The sequence below is a fragment of the Lactuca sativa genome, chromosome 5 (genome assembly GCF_002870075.4).
Source record: "Lactuca sativa cultivar Salinas chromosome 5, Lsat_Salinas_v11, whole genome shotgun sequence".
NCBI lineage: Eukaryota > Viridiplantae > Streptophyta > Magnoliopsida > Asterales > Asteraceae > Lactuca > Lactuca sativa.
In genome coordinates, this window is record NC_056627.2 from 269,814,760 (window position 1) to 269,831,867 (window position 17,108).

At 36.9% G+C, this 17,108-nt stretch overlaps 2 protein-coding genes across 2 annotated transcripts; one reads left to right on the forward strand and one right to left on the reverse strand.

Moving 5' to 3' along the window:
* The first annotated feature begins 7,426 nt into the window (after positions 1–7,426).
* On the forward strand, positions 7,427–8,876 carry LOC111912452 (cysteine protease RD19A). Its single transcript, XM_023908187.2, has 3 exons — positions 7,427–7,907; positions 8,027–8,146; positions 8,249–8,876. Exons 1-3 carry the CDS (start codon positions 7,449–7,451, stop codon positions 8,765–8,767), a joined length of 1,098 nt encoding a protein of 365 aa, XP_023763955.1. The 5' UTR covers positions 7,427–7,448; the 3' UTR covers positions 8,768–8,876.
* LOC111912484 (V-type proton ATPase subunit a3) lies at positions 8,776–13,654 on the reverse strand. The gene is made up of 16 exons (XM_042902875.2): positions 13,229–13,654; positions 12,519–12,563; positions 12,208–12,330; positions 12,013–12,120; positions 11,836–11,946; positions 11,334–11,753; positions 11,130–11,237; positions 10,889–11,037; positions 10,616–10,769; positions 10,355–10,515; positions 10,059–10,265; positions 9,794–9,977; positions 9,626–9,709; positions 9,335–9,531; positions 9,196–9,255; positions 8,776–9,083 (listed from the first exon to the last, which is right to left on the reverse strand). Exons 1-16 carry the CDS (start codon positions 13,376–13,378, stop codon positions 8,873–8,875), a joined length of 2,472 nt encoding a protein of 823 aa, XP_042758809.1. The 5' UTR covers positions 13,379–13,654; the 3' UTR covers positions 8,776–8,872.
* Positions 13,655–17,108: the final 3,454 nt, after the last annotated feature.

Consider the following 17,108-nt stretch of genomic DNA (forward strand, 5'->3'; position numbering starts at 1 on the left):
TAGTTTGTAAAGGATTTTGAAGGCTGAAGGTTGTTTGGTAAATTATGGATTTAATTTGAAAAGGATTTTAGAAGTTAGGGTATGATTGGTAATTGTTGGACATATTATGAAAGGATTTATGGGAGTAGGGGCTAAATGGCAAATTTTGGATATAAATTGAAAAGATTGTGAATGGAAGGGACCAGAGCTACCAAATTCGTTTACTATTTTGAATGGAGTCACGGGACTTAAACTTGTGCCTTCCATTCCTGTTTGAAGGTGTATCATTGAGCAAACCTTAACCCTAAAATATTGCTAGCCGCCACCTGATTCACTCTCGTTTTCTGACCAGAAGAAGCTCTGAACGACCGCCAATCCTCAGCCGACGTCCACGCCGTCGTCAGGAGCCGCCATCCAGCACCGTCGCTGCCCAACTGCCAACGAGAACCATGAGCAAACATCTTTTTCTACTTCTTTTATGTCGCTGCTGCTCCCAACGATCGATCGAACTGCATCGCTCTTCTCTGTCTTCTTCTGCCGTTGCACGGTCACCGTAATCGGCATTCTGGGCAGCTATTGCGCCTAGCGTTATTCCCCGACTGCCTTGCGCCACCATGAGAGTGGCTGAGATTAGGGTGCACTTCGGTGTTGAGCTCACGACGAGTAGGTGTTCGTGTGGACGTGTGTTGCTTAAATAAAACTCAAGAAAACTCAACACCACCGCGAGGTGGTGGCTATTGTTAGGTGCATTTCATGCACCTATTTTGTAGTTTTACTTCATAAAAGTGCATTGCATTTAGGTTTAAACTCATGCATTTTGCATATTTTTCGGGATTTTTCATAATGCAATTTCATTCACACACTTTTGTGATATTTCAGGGACTTTTGAAGGTAGGATCTTAGTTGAGGTGATGAATAAGAGATTTGGATGGATTTTTGGGACTTATGGAGCATCGAGGAGGAAGATATTAAAGAAATGAAGATGTTGGATTTTTAGAGGTTTACACGGCCGTGTAAACGAAGTCTCTCAAGCATTGTACTTTGAAAGTCTGGCCAATTTTCGCAGTGTACTTTTTGCATTTACACGGCTATGTAAACGTGGTCACAGATTTAAAATAGTTTTTCTTCTTTCTAAAAAGGAGCAACCTGTTCCAGAAAAAGGGGGGTCGATTTTATGAGTTCTAGAGGCGATTTTGGGGAGCATTTTGAAGGAAATTGTTGTTTGAAAACACTTGGGAACATTTGATTTCATTTTGTAAGAACTTTAATTTCATTTTCTAGATTTGTGATATTGTTCTAGTCATGAGTGGCTACAACCCTAGATTCTCCAACTTTATGTCTTGACTTCTAGTTGTGATTTCAATCATATGACTTGATGCTTACTTTCAATTTTCTATCTAGTGAATTTGATTTTGTTTCAATTGAATGTTTGATTCTAATTATGATTCTTATTGGCCATTTGAATCAGGGTTAGATCATTCAAGTTATCTAATTACAAAATCTGTAATTGTTTTATGAATTGGACTAAGTAACAAGCATTAAACTGATTTCCATTTAGTGAAATTAGTGTAAATCTTATTCACACACTCTTACGCTGCCAAGCTTGTGATGAGTATTGGGTGTTGTTGGGAACATTCACATAAAGTTTAATGCAATCTTTCAATCTAATTCTAAGAGCTTGTTTAGATTAGGTTAGTAAGGTTAGGGTTAATCAAAGAGCTTGTTTTGGTTAATTAATGTGGTGAATGGAATGTGTTGGAGCTTGTTAACACTTTCAAGTACCAACTTAGATAGAATTGGGCAAATATCATGTCATCTTGGAATTGCATTGCTAAGTTGTCATACATAGAGTTGGAGTCCTTACAAATTCTGAATTTAATTCACTTATTTAGTTGATTGTTTGTGTTTTTAATTGTTTGTTTTAATCATTGCATTCTAAACCCCCCTTTTTACTATTGGTGACCATAGTACCCTGCCCAAAAAGGGTATAAGCACTTGTCCCGTGTCTCTATGGATCGAACCTACTTACCTTGTATTACATTTTTAGTGCAAAGTAGTAGTGTTTTTGGAGTCATTTGTACCCCTATATTTGTTGGGTTTGACACGCCTAACAGATGTCATCACAAACCACCGCCTGTCGCCATAAGATTTCTGATGGGGTGTGTTTTCCGTGTTCAGCTTGTGTGTATGCGTGTTTTAGTAACATTGGAAGGTCGCTTTGAGTATGAGTCAACTTTTTGTCGAATCAGGGTTCGAGAGTAATTAGACATATCGTCTGATTTCCTAGAAGGTAGTAAGGAGTGATTTTGAGGACGAAATCTAATTTAAGTGGGGGAGAGTTGTAACATCATGTTTCGAGTCATTCCATAGTTCGGGGTCGGGACCCGAATATCAATTATCATAAGGTTTCGAGCCTTGGGGAAGGAGAGATTTAGATCCATTTGGATGTGGGTAATGTAGATTATGTGATCCAAGAGTTTGGTTTGTGTTTTGCAGCCCAAGGGTATAATAAGAAAAGTGGTGTTTCAGACTTCTTTTATGAATTAAGGATTTTAGTTTGGCGTGTTTTAAATTAAAAGTAATTAGATAGGGTTGTAGAGTTCCTCAATGCCTTTTCATGAATATAAAGATCGTCGAAATCGAATTTGAAACGAAGAAGTTATGACCGTTTGAAGTTAGGACGGTTTTGGGTTAAGCTGCGCACGTTAGGCATACAGGATCAGTGCCAAAACCCTATTTTTATGGTTTGACCATTATTTATGCTCCTTAACTTCCCCAAACCCATTCCATTCCTAGTCTCCATCTCTCCAACACCCTCCCTTGAAACCCTAACCCTAGTTTGAGCCTTATGAGCAAAAAGAATGTGTTTTTAAGTGATTTGGAGTGTTCTTGGTGCATCTTGGAGAAGAATGAGCTCATCGGAGAAGTGTTGGTTGCACTTGAGCTTGTAGATGCAGACTTTGTTCACCTTGATCTTTCTTCTAGAGGTATTTGAATCTTGATGATGCATTTGTTAGATCTAGCTAGTCTTGGGTGTTAAGAGCTTTTGGTCACTTTAGTGCATAAAGTTTAGATCTTGAAAGTTTGTGACCTTATTATGGATAAAGTTGGAAGCTTTATCCATCTAAACATCATATTGATTTAGATCTAAAGGTTTGAGACTTAGACTTAATGGATTAAGTTGGAAAAAGATGCTCTTTTGGTCCCTTTGAGACTTAAAGACTAGATCTTGGTTTTTTGGACCATTCTAATGGACAAAGTTGGAAACTTTATCCATTATGAAGCTATTAAGAACCATACAAATGTAATCTTGGTCCTTAGTTTTCCTTCATGCATGTTCTAGGATGTCTTAATGAGTTAAGAAGTTAGGGGTTTTGGTATTGAGCACTTCCTTGCCAGGAAAAAGTCATAAAGTTCGAAACTTTATGACTTAAGATGTTATTTCGGGACTATATTTTCCTTTGGTCGAAAAGACTTAATGGAATAAGCTCTTAAAAAGAAGTGATGTTAGCCAGCGTACGCTGGTTATACATTGGCGTACGCCGTGCGTACACGATGTGAGGCTCGATTTTGGATCTTGAGTATGCCAAGTGTACAAGCTGAGTGCGTTGGGTGTACTCAGCTGAGTCAACTCGGATGACTTTTGACATTTTGACTTTTGACTTTTGACTTTCGACTTGACCAATATTTTGACTAAGTTGACCTAAGGGTATTTTGGGTATGTTGAGTTGTTGTCTGAGTTTTGGTGATTATTTATTGTAAAGGTGATCGGTAGATTTGGTATTTGGAGCAGCCTGTGGTATCAGTTATTTCGTCTGACCGTGAGGTGAGTCTCCTCACTGTACTCATGGGTTGAAGGCACCAATACCGGCCCACTAGGATCTATTATGCCAGCTGTCTTTGTGACTCTTACATGGTATGTTGGGCAAGGCCCATCGTATGACAGGTTAGGCCCATTTGTATGTTGGGTTGGACTTATGGACCAGAAAGGGCTAGGCCTAAAGTATGTTATGTAGGATGCTAGCTGTCTCTGTGACTCTTTCATGATATGTCAAGTTGGGCCCATTGAATGATGGGTTGGGCCCAATGTGAGGGATAGGGCCAATGGTATGTATGGTTTGTGGTATTTTGGGGAACTCACTAAGCTTTATGCTTACAGTTTTATGGTTATGGTTTCAGGTACTTCCGATTCGAAAGGGAAGAGGTCGGCTTGATCGCAACGCATCCATCCATGTTTCCGCAACTAGATGATTTTGTATTACACTCTGATAACTGTTTTTATTCTGAAATACTTTTGAATAATTGAAAAAAAAAGGGATAATTGGTGTTTCTAGTTGAATTAAAAATGAAATTTTTTTTCTTATAATTTTTGGGATGTTACATCTCACTTAAATCTCTTCATCTTTTACCATCTTTTCTTCACAAAATTTCAAAATGTCTTCTTCTAATATCCCAAACAACCAAAAACACCCACTAGAAACACCACAACCCCAAGACCTTCATATGATCAACCGCTTTATTCGCCTCCGTCTTATCACTATAGTTGTATTCTACCATATTTTCCACAACAATTCTCACAACCATAACGACCAACACAACCACAAACACAAACAACACCACAACCCGATCTGGATTTTAATTTGTTTGATTTTTTGTCTCAATCTAAGTTTGTTCAACAAACACAATCACAACCACATACACCTATTTCTGATTCTGAACCAAAATTTGTTCAAGAAACTCAACCCACTCGAGCACTAAGAAAAAGAAAAGAGAAGACGTCGGCTAAAGGATGGGAATCCGGAGAGTGTTTAGAATTGGCAAAATCATGGATCAATATTTCAGAAGATGCAAAGATAGGCAAAGACCAGAAACATTACCGTTTTTGGATGCGAGTTAGACATAGGTTCCACAAAAGAATGAATGTAGGAGAGTATCGTTCAAAACACTAAGTTTACTCGAAATGGGGGAAGATGAACAAGGAAGTCGTGTTGTTTAGCGATTTGTATAACAACAAGAAACGTCAGTGGAAAAGCGGAGAAAATGATGATGTGATTTTGCAGAAAGCTCTAAAAGTATACCAAAAGGAAAAAAAGAAGCCTTTCAAGTTTTTAGAAGTTTAGAATCTCGTCAAAGATAACAAAAAAATGGCAATTCAACAAAACATCCGACGAGCATATCGATAGTGGTTCAAAATGGTCTAGAACATCCGAATTCGAGCACTCTACATCTGATGCTCGTGTTGGTTTCGATCTCAAATGATGATGAAGCTTTTCAAATTCTACCACCTTCCTGACCAATGGGAAGGGACAAAACAATAAACAAAGGCAAAAGCTAAGTGTCAGATTCAGATGATTTGAAAGAAATCGGGGACAATATGAAAGGTATAAAAAATAGAATGGACAAATTTTGCAAATTGCTTCCGAAAGAGAGCTTCAGAAACAAAGGGAACGTCACTTGAAAATACTAACGATGGACACGTCGAACCTCCAGAGAGGAGCTAGAAATGCTATCACAATGAAAGCTAACCTCAAAATACGTTATGCCGTTTGGTGTGTTTTTCTTTTTATTTTAAGTTTGTAGGTTTAAGATTTTTAGTTTTTTTCCTAAGTTTTTAAGATTTTTTTAATGTGATTTTATGTTTTTTTTTTCAAGTAATGCAATGAAATGGTTTTCTATTTTTAATCAATGAAATATTATGTTTTTAATTAAAATTAAAGTTTTTATTTATTGGAAAAAAATCAAGTGTGACATCACTCATTGGGTGCGATAAGAAACTACATTTTTATGGTAAAAGATGATGTAACTACTATATAACAATACGTCAAATGAGGGAGTGTGAAAATCTTAAAGAATGTTAAAGTTAGTTGGAGAATGCTGCATGATAGCTTTAGTAGCGTACCTTTAGATCTGTATAAAGTCTATATTTGTTTTCATCAACGCGATATGATCATTTCATCTTCTTCTTCCCAAAGTTAATACATATTTTAGCATTTTGAAAAGTATCGTCCTTTGTACTATATATTTAAAAAATTTAAGTTCCCTAATTTCACCAACTATGAATTTTAACCATCTAACATATCTACAAATACCAGTTTGAACACTTTACCTAAACATGTATTAATCATCTGTTCAAGTTCAGTAGCAATGAAAACAAAAGAACATGTTCAGTAGCATTGGGAAAAAAATTCTAGTCGGATTTAGATGTTTTAGAAGTTAATATATATCCCTTTTAAATTTGAGTGCAATTGCAATCTTGTGGTTTTGGTTTGAGAGTTAAGCGTAGTGAATGTATCAACTAAATTGTTCCCCTAAAGCAACCTAATAAAGACTTCTACGCTTCAAAATGCATTAAACTGTACTCAATATGACTTTGGTTTATATCAAACAAATGAAGAGGTTCTCATTTTAAATATCATTAAAAAAATAGAATAGTGTAAAAGAATCGACTGTTAGTTTGTTTTTTTTTTTTTTTTTTTTTTATTTCAATGTCTTTAGTTTTAAAGTTTTTTAACAGAACAATCTAAGAAGACATACGGATTAAAAGTACATTTTCATCGACTATTTTTAAACTGTTGTTTTTATGTAATTAGAAAATATAACATACTTCTTTTGTTAATCTTTACATTGTATGATATATAGAAGTCATCATAGTCATGGCCAATCGGTCATTACGTGCGACACTCTTTAATTGAAAATGTTTGTATTTAAGGATATTCTTTTCATGTCACGCCATCAATACTTTCTTTTAATGGTTCATAAAATGGTTTAAAAGAAAAACTAAGTTACAAATTTACATTTTTTTGGTTTAGGTCTATGGTTTTTGTTTTGAGTTAATTACACGAATGGTCCTTATGGTTTGGGGTAATTTTCACGCTTGGTCCCTAATTTATTTTTTTTAACTCGAAAGGTCCCTACTATTTAGTTTTGTTACGCACTTGGTCCCTACTGTTTGTTTTTGTTACGCACTTGGTCCCTATTTTACAATGAAAAACTATTATTTAAATAGGGAAAAATTATGGAGTAGGTAAGGTGAGAACGGTAAGGTTGGATGTGTGTTTAATTAAATAAATTAAACAAATTAAGGGAAAAATAGTATTTTTAGGTAAGACATGGACCAAGCGCGTAACAAAAACAAACAGTAGAGATCTTACGAGTTAAGAAAATAAGTTAGAGGCCAAACACGCAAATTAACCTATACCTTAGCACCATTCGTGAAATTTACTATTTTGTTCTAGATAAGATTCAAATCATAACAGAAATATATAGAACGAGAAGCAATTCGCGCAACTACTACCAATCAAACTCTGCCACGTGGCATGTTCTCACTGGGACCACTTCCCCGTTCGCTTCCAAGCAACCGCCGTTCTCATCACGACGATAGCGAAGGCTTCCTACATTGTTGCTAATGCTATACATCCCGCCTATATATACAAATACCACATTGTATCTACATTTATATTCCTTCTCTCATGGATCGTCAATTCTCACTCCTCCTCGCTTTTTCTCTTTTGATCGCCGGCGTCGCTGCCACCTCTTTCGCTGCCGATGAATCCGGAGGCGATATATTCATCCGTCAGGTGGTGGAGGATGAAGATCACCAGTTAAATGCCGAGGAAGACCACTTCGGTGCCTTCAAGCGCAAGTTTATGAAATCCTACGCATCCCAGGAGGAGCACGATTACAGGTTATCAGTTTTTAAGTCTAACCTGCGCCGTGCTGAGCGCCACCAGAAGCTTGATCCTTCGGCTGTCCACGGAGTTACTCAGTTCTCTGACATGACGCCAGAGGAGTTCAGTAAACACCTCGGATTAAGGTCTCGTCTCAAGTTCCCCGCCGATGCTAGCGAAGCTCCGATCCTTCCGACCGATAATCTTCCAGACGATTTCGATTGGCGAGATCATGGTGCCGTTACTGGTGTGAAGAATCAGGTGCTTAATTTTTTTCCGTAAATCCATCTAATTATCTAACTCGAAAATTTAAATACATTTACATGATCTGATATCGAAGTTGGATTTGACGTCGTTTTTCGAATGATGATGGTAATTAGGGTTCATGTGGATCATGCTGGTCGTTTAGTACAACCGGAGCTTTAGAAGGAGCAAATTTCCTTGCGACTGGGAAGCTAGAGAGCCTTAGCGAGCAGCAACTCGTTGATTGTGATCATGAGGTTTGATTGATATTGAATTCGTTTAGATTTCATTCAATTCTCCATTTATTGGTTTTAAATTTATCGTAAAAATTTAATCTCGTTAATTCTATGTACATGCAGTGTGATCCAGAAGAAAAAGGATCATGCGACGCAGGCTGCAATGGAGGTCTGATGAACAGCGCATTCGAGTACACTCTAAAAGCCGGTGGACTCATGAGAGAGAAGGACTACCCTTACACAGCCAAGGACCATGGAACCTGCAAATTCGACAAAACCAAAGTCGTGGCATCCGTGAGCAACTTCAGCGTGGTCTCACTTGACGAAAACCAGATCGCTGCTAATCTGGTCAAACATGGTCCTCTTGCAGTTGCTATCAATGCGGTTTATATGCAAACGTATATTGGGGGAGTGTCATGCCCGTTTGTATGCTCAAAGAGATTAGACCATGGTGTGTTATTAGTTGGTTATGGTGCTTCTGGTTATGCTCCCATAAGATTGAAGGAGAAGCCATACTGGATTATCAAGAACTCATGGGGAGAGAATTGGGGTGAAAACGGGTATTACAAGATCTGCAAGGGTCACAATGTTTGTGGTGTCGATTCCATGGTCTCCACTGTTGCTGCAATCCATCGTCACTAGTTTGAATATTCTGGTATGAATCAATATTTTACTATTATTTTTAAACAGTCAACATGTATATACGAATTATTACATTTCGAAATTGAAAAGAGTGATATGATTGATTTAAGTTGATTCATCCTCGTTACCGAGTAATTGAAAGGAGAAGGGACGAAATTGATGTCCGTTTCCTCCGTAAAACTTGTTTTGGAATTCCACCCAGTGAAGTCTTAATGCGTGTAGGAAAGCACTTAGGGTTTCCATTACTAGCAACACTCCTGCTGTTGCAAAAATGAATACAACGATGCCTATGATGAGGATGACAACGTTGTTATACCTGAAAATAAATCGAATTTAAAAACAATTATAATTTGTAACAACGATAATTATATATGACAACCGACCTTTAATTTGACTTATAAACAGAATCAACTTAATTAATTAATTACCCCCATGCAAGTAGAAGAACCTTCTCGTAGAATACAGCTGACAACTCCGAATGTGCCAAACTAAGAAAGAAGAGAATGGTTGCAATAATTCCATTTAATTGGGTAAAAAAGTAAACAGGGGGCTTTAATTAGTTGATACCTGAGTGCCCATAAACGAAGGTATGAAGCTGTATTTGATACAGCCCCAAGAACAAATTCTATTGTATGGATGAGTTGATGAACAAATACTTCACTGAACTCGAATTCATGATCACCCTCCGAATCAACATTAGCCTCTCCATGCAAAGAGTCGTCTATGTCTTCCAGCAGTTCATACTCATCTATATCTCCATGTCTCTACAACTCAACAAAAAAAAAAAAGATCCAATGTATGCTTTGTAGTTTTTATTAGCTTAGATTCGTAGTACACTTGGCATTACATATTACATACCAGGTTATGTTGTGATTTCAAAATGAAAGGCTTAGGGAACAGCATCCATGGGACTGCAATTAGTGAAAGTAGTAGCAGCCCAATCTGGTGATAATTAATCAAAATGATTTGTATCAAAAATAAAGAAAACATTATCCTCAAATTAAGACAAGAATTAAAAATTACAACCTGAATTGTCTTCTGGTTATTAAAAAGCTGGTTTTCACCAAGATCATCAGTGGGGCTTAGGAACATGTATATCATTATATGGTATAAATCAGCTTTTGAACCAGTGTACCACTTTGCGATTATAAGAAGGGAAAGGTATCCAAACAGACCATTCAAAAAAATCATCTGTGGAATAAATTGGAACCTGGAAATTGCATAAACTTTATAAATCAATATTCTATTTGCAAGATGTTATGCACGTAAGAAATTAAATTAAACTTCTTACCATATATTCAAGCTATTTCTAAAATACAAGGCATTGACAAAACTCAAAATAATCCCAAGGTTCATTTGTGCTACCCCAATAAGAATCGACATTTTCATCTTCAACGAGTTGAGAAATGGCAACTCACTACGAGTCCCATGCCATATAGGATCCACACCAAATGGGTAAGTATCACGCACCTTTATCGACCCTATAGTTGTAGCATCTCTGCATCAAACCAGACTAAATTTTATTTTATTTTTTTGAAATAAAAAAATAAAATAAAATAAATACAGAAACGGTGTTATGAAAAGCACCTGCAAGAATCATCCCGACAAGCATAGGCTGAAGGACCGAATAACTCAAAAGGAACAGAGAAAAACTCATTGTATATCAATCCTGTGTAGATGGAGAAAAGTGACATTAACAATATGACATAACGCCCACCAAATGTCATCTCCACAATGTCTCCAAGCTTCTGTAACATTTAAAAAATTTATTATTGTAAAAATACATACATACATAAACAAACAAACAAATGAATTAATTAATTAATCTTACTATAGTTAATTAGCTACCTGACCATAAAATTTCTTCTCCTTTGATATTAAATATAAAGTTGCTAGAAGAAGGCATATACCATGACCCCAATCACCAAACATTACAGCAAACAGAAATGGGAATGTGACAACAGTGTATACTCCAGGGTTTGCTTCTTGGTACCTAGCCACCCTGTTGTTTTTTTAAACAACAGGACATTTATTTTTTATTTTTAGAGATGGAAATTAATTAATATTAAATAAACAAAAAAGGTGTGATGATATTAAATTATTAATATTGTGAATTTGTACCCATATGCATCAACAATTGCCTGAAAGGACTCTGTAAATTTATTTGTTCGGAAAAAAGTTGGAGGTAACTTTTTTGTGTGCAAAACACGGAATATGGAGCCAACTTGTGAGCTTGAGTCAATTGCTGCCTTCCGAAGTGCATGCCGAATCTGCAAAATTATATTTCCATAAGATTTAAAAAAATATTAGAGAAATCAATAAAAGAAATAAAAGTCCAAGAAAATGTGGAATGTAAGTTAACCCGTTTGGTTGCATATACAGGGCTCCACCCTTCAGCCACAAGACACTTTTTTGTCACATCAATACTCAGCATGTTTAAAATGTGATAAATAGCTTTCTCCTTCCTTACCTTGTCATTTCAAAAGAAACAAATTTTAGTGACTGTTACTATGCTTTTAAGCATGTTTAACAATTGAGTTAATAATAACAACAACAATAATAATACCACTTGATTCCAATGTTCGTGTTGTTCTCCTATTTTTTGTAACAAAGTGCCTTGGTGCAAAAGTCCAGCATGTATTGTCATCTTTAGCTCAGATATCCTTCCAGATACCTCTTTTAATATCTGTGATTGTTTTGCAAGATCTTCTGCAAAAGGGTAACGATTTGCTCCAAAAGCATCACTTATTTTAACAACTTTGCTCTTCACTCTTTCTCCAGAAAAGAAAACAGCAAAAACATTTTTCTGAACCTTCTGTCCTGAAGTAGGATCAACCACAGGTTCTTCAAGAGGAGCCTGTCTTAAAAACACATTACCCCTTGTAGCACGAAATAAAATCCTCTCAAAAGCCATAGCTTTTTCTTTAGGCACAAGCCCAGTCAGAAACCCTAATTTCACTTGTTTGCTTAGGTCATTTTCTGATTCCTACAAATATATACATCAAAAGGTCATCATAAAAAAAAATTATATAAGTAAAATATGGATATATATATATATATATACATACATCATCCTTCAATAGAGGAATTGTCAAGGATTCAGCAGGCAGTTTATTTGATGAAAACTCTCTTTGCTTAGCTGTAGCAATGTTTTGTGCAGCTTTGAAAAATTCTCCAGCCTGAAGAACAGATTGAATTTCTTGTTAATTTGAAGCCATGAAAATAGAGTTAAAATGAGTATATACCTTTATTAGAACTAGCTTATATTCTGTAAGCTCATTATAACTACGCTGCAACTTTTCATTATTTGTGTTTATTTCAATCAGCTCTGCTTCAAGTTCTCCAAGTCTCAACTAAAAAGATATCCATCATAAGGGTTGATTTTTTTTGTAAAAGGATAAAAGATATATGAATGCACATAAAATGACATATTTAATTACCTCTACATCATCCAGATGAATATCAGCTAATATATTAGGTTTTAATGACCATGTGGTACCCGCCTTTGACATTTGATCTTTGAAGAACCGCAGCTTTCGTGCCATTTCTCCACATCTTTTGATCTTCAAAACAGAAGCAAAATAAATAAAGCAATAATCAATACGTTACTTACACTCTCTTTTTCAATCAATATCAGTTTTAAAGATTAGAATGCAAAAATGAACTTCCAGAAGTCAATTGTATCTCTTATTTGGGAATCACAAAGTAACGATAACTTGTTTTTGAAGCTTGAAGCAGAAGCAAGTTTCACCTGGCTTGCATATGTTCTCTGGAAAGGACTTTTGTCTGCATTCAGCTGATACCAATAAAGTTAAAAATTAAAGGATAGAACAAACTATAGAAGATATATATACATGTAAAGGATCTGTTCACATGAGCAAAATTTTCCACTTAACCTATCAGGAACTTATAAGAACACACTAAAATGTTTTGTTAGCAAAAGTATGAATAGCACAGCTCCTAATTTAAACTTCTTAGTTCTGAACAGTTTACATAACCTTAATAGCCTTTTATGGATAACTAATTATACTCAATTTTGTATGATTGGAAAGCTAATTACTAGCACATAAACGCTAACAACTTAATATCAATTAGAATTTGAAGAGGAAAGAATACAATAACTAATTACAGAACTTAAATAGAAGTTATATCGTAACCAGATTTTCATATGAGCTCCTGATTAGCTAGAAATTTTGAATATGTCTGAATGTCTAACAACCATAAACATCCGGTTGGAAGAAAACCTCCGTGGTGCTCAATTTACTTAATGGCAACTTTCAGGTCATTCACTCAAAAGTCCTCGAACAAGCAAAAGCTTAATTTCAGTAAATCACCTTCGGAATTACTATAATTTTCAACCTAATGCACCAAAATACGCTACGATAATAATATACATTGTGATTATGATAACTATCTAGAACAATTCATTATCAGAGGGAGAGGAGAGAGATGGATACAGACATCTTTGAATTGAATGAGGCCAATATCTCCGAGGTAAGAGATTGTCGAGTGAACGGACTCTATAGGAATGATGAGTTGTACCAAATGCATGGGCTCTGAACGGAATAGATCCATCGGCGGAAACCATCCACCTCCTCCGTCCTCCGCCATCTGTGGCGCTTGATTCCGCCTTCTTTATTTGCTTCTCTCGTCAGATTTCTCGATCGATCAGTGTCTGTTTCGCGCTCGCTAATTGTGTTGGTCTGGGCTCTGGCATTTGAATTCTAGTTACCGAACATCGTTGATCAACACGTTTGGGCACAAAACAATTTTACGATAAACCCCCTAAACTTATGATTAAAGATATGGAAGTACCATTGTACATAGAAAATCGAAAAAAATTATAAATAAATGACAAAAAATGCAAATTTGGTCCCTGTGGTTTGCAAAAATTGAGACTTTGGTCCAAGATATTTTGAAGTTGTACCACTAGTCCAAAATAAACATTTTGTTGCGGTTTTGTTGCGGTTTTGGTCCAAAATAATTTAAAATATTTAAAATGACGGATATACCCCTAGTATTTTCTTTTTCTATTTGTTTAATATTACAATAATTAAAAGAAAAACTATACGAAAATTCTTTGAGTGTTTATCCCCCACGACTCCCCTTACCTACCTTAGGTTCAACTTGAAAGCAGATGTCCGGCTTCGACAAAATTGACGCCTCGCCGGAAAGGGGGAGACACAAAATGAGGATTGTCACTAACTGAAGAAGGAGAGAGACGAAAACGTTAGGTTTGTTATAAGGGTTTTCGTCTTTTCAAAGCATCATTTGTCGGATTTACTGCCTTTATCCTTCCCAAGCCGTTGGATACCGTCTCAACGTTGTTGAGGGTTTGAAAAACCCTAACTTCGTTATCAACATAGTTTAGGGATTGTTGTGACGAAGATAGCATTTGTGGATTTGAAAAACTCAAGCTTTGACTTTCCAGATCTAAAGATGGTGGCGACCTTGTGGTTTATTGTAGCTCCGGTGACTGACATCTGGCAATCGAAGTCCTCCTATTTGTTGACATATTTCCCAGATGCAGCCCTAACCCTCGTTGTAACATCCGGAAATTTCAAAAAATTTTAAACTTTTCAAACGACCCTATTTAATAATAAAAATGTTTACAAAATTAGTGCTTCCAAAACATTATTTAAAAATCAGTGCCTACTAAGATCAATGTCATAAAAGCAGAATGTGTACGGTCACGCTTTCGCCTTGTCACGATTCTCTGAAGTACCTGAAACCATAAACCAAAACTGTAAGCACAAAACTTAGTGAGTTCCCCCAAAGTACCAACACATAGACAGATGTCATATACCAACAAACAGCATGCAAACAAGGCCTTCAGCATGACTGGAACACCACACCGGCCTACAGTCTATCTGGTACGCCCACAGAGCCTTCAGTCTGACTGGAATGCCCCATCGGCCTACAGTCTATCTGGTACGCTCACATAACCTTCAGCATGGCTGGTACTCCTTACCGGGCCTTCAACTTGGAACGTTCTCCGGGCCTTCGGTCTGACTGGTAAGCCCTACTGGCCTTCAGTCTATCCTGGACGCCTTGGGTCTGTTGGCCTTCAGCATATAGCAGGTCCTCCTCAACCCAACCACACACAACATGTCAACATATACATATCCAAAACTAGGGGTGCAAACGAGCCGAGCCGAGCCTGAGCCTGGCCAGGCTCGGCTCGGGCTCTTTTAAGTTATATGAGGCTCGAGCTCGAGCTCGGCTCGATTCGAGCTTTCTTTTACTGAGCTCGGCTCGAGCTCGTAAAAAGTTATACAAGCTCGGCTCGAGCTCGGGTTCGACTCGTTTTTATCAGGAGTGCTTAAATAAGCTTAAGCTCGGCTCGAGCTCGTTAAAAAGCTCGTTTACTAATACCCGAAATTCATAATTCCCCTAATATGTTTTTATTTTAATATATATAAGTAATAATAAATAATATTATATAAAGGCTCGTTTAGGCTTGCGAGCCTAATCGAGCTTTGTGACATAGGCTTGAGCTCGAGCTCGTTTAATAAACAAGCTTAATATTAAGCTCGAGCTCGGCTCGGGCTTGTTTAAAATCGGTTTCGAGTCGAGCTTTTAACGATCCGATCTCGAGTAGCTCGCGAGTAGCTTGGCTTGTTTGCACCCCTATCCAAAACACATGTAAGACCAGTAAATCATCACAACGTATCTATATAAACATTATCGGGTTTGTTGACTGAATATCGGGTTTGTTGACTGACGACAGAAAGCAGTACAGTCTCAACCCACCCATATAACAAAAACATATACACAACTAAACATATAACCAGTCAACAGACAATCAGACGGATCTTACAGACCACTAAGCATAGCATCATCCTATCTACCAGGATACGGATCTAGCAGATCATTATAGTACTCAATCATACGTTAATCAGGATAACAATCCAAAGGGTTAGCCTTGGTGCTTCAATCCATAAGTACAGTGAGGAAAACTCACACCGCACTGCTGAACTACACAGACGATCCATACTCGGGGTAAAAATACCATTTTACCCCTAACCTAGCTTGGTCCAAGACTAAGGCCCAAACTCCCAATCTGAAAGTCCCAAAAGCCAGATAATCAGCCAAGACCTAAAATCCAAACTAAGCATCTAAGGCCCAAATATGGCCCAATTTTTCAAATTGGGCCCAACTCCTTTCATGGGCCTTTACCCAAGAAGGTCTAACAAGTCACAAAATCCCAACAACAAAATCCTGATGGCCCAACATAGCCCAAGACAACGAAGCCCAAAACAAAGAATATGACATCCCCATTTTCACGGCCAGAAAAGACCGATTTGTTTATGCTTTGTTTTATAAAATTAGAGTAATCTTTTAAAGAAAACAGTTGCGGAATTTGTTCCCAAAACAAAATATGATAAAAAATATCAAAGCATTTCCTTAAAGAAATGTATTTTCATTATATAACAAAATTTCGGGATGTCATGTTCAATACAGACCAAAAGCATAAACAGAACAAAATAGACCTTACAACAATTATTCATAACTACTGGCCTATAATCCAAAATCTCTCGTCAAGTCCACCAACTTATACTCTTGTGCCATTACCTGTAATGCAAAGAAAACTGAGTGGGTCAGGCTTGGGAGCCTGGTGAGCATATAGCGTTTTCAACCCACAATAATATAATTATTATATTTAATTATCAAACAATTAATCCAATTACCCACCCCCATTATCTCCATTTATTTAGTAAAGATTTACCCTAAGAACCGAATACCCTTCTCCCATTCATTCCTAAGAATTGCCCTAAGGAATTGGCACAAAGTCTAGTGCTGCCATGGTTCTTAGATTACCTTTGGTGAACACGCAGTTTAAAATAATTAATAAACACCTAGTTCAAGAACACCCATTGAACACACTCCGTTCAATAATACCTAATGAACACCTAGTTCAAATATCCCTGGTGAACTCAATCACCTAAGGAACACAGAGTACGGAAGCTCTTAGTTCAAACCACGTGATTATAATGTATATCTCGATCCTACAAAACCACTAATATTATTAACACATATAAATCATATTTCTAAAACAATCTATCCCATCCCGTCGATCCCCACATACTGACCCTATACAATGATCTTACGAGGTCTAGCCTAAGGAAATTGATATGAACAACAACTGACGAAGCTGCTTCGGAAATTCCCTAGCAGCAAACGAGGATCAATAAAGACATCAAATGAGGGGAATAGAATGACTTTCACCACAAACCTTCGTTCGTAAAAGAAAGAACCACAAGACATTTTAAGTCAGGGGTAGTTATCTAGATAACAATGCCTAGGCGTGGTCTGACTATCATGAGGTATTATACCCCCA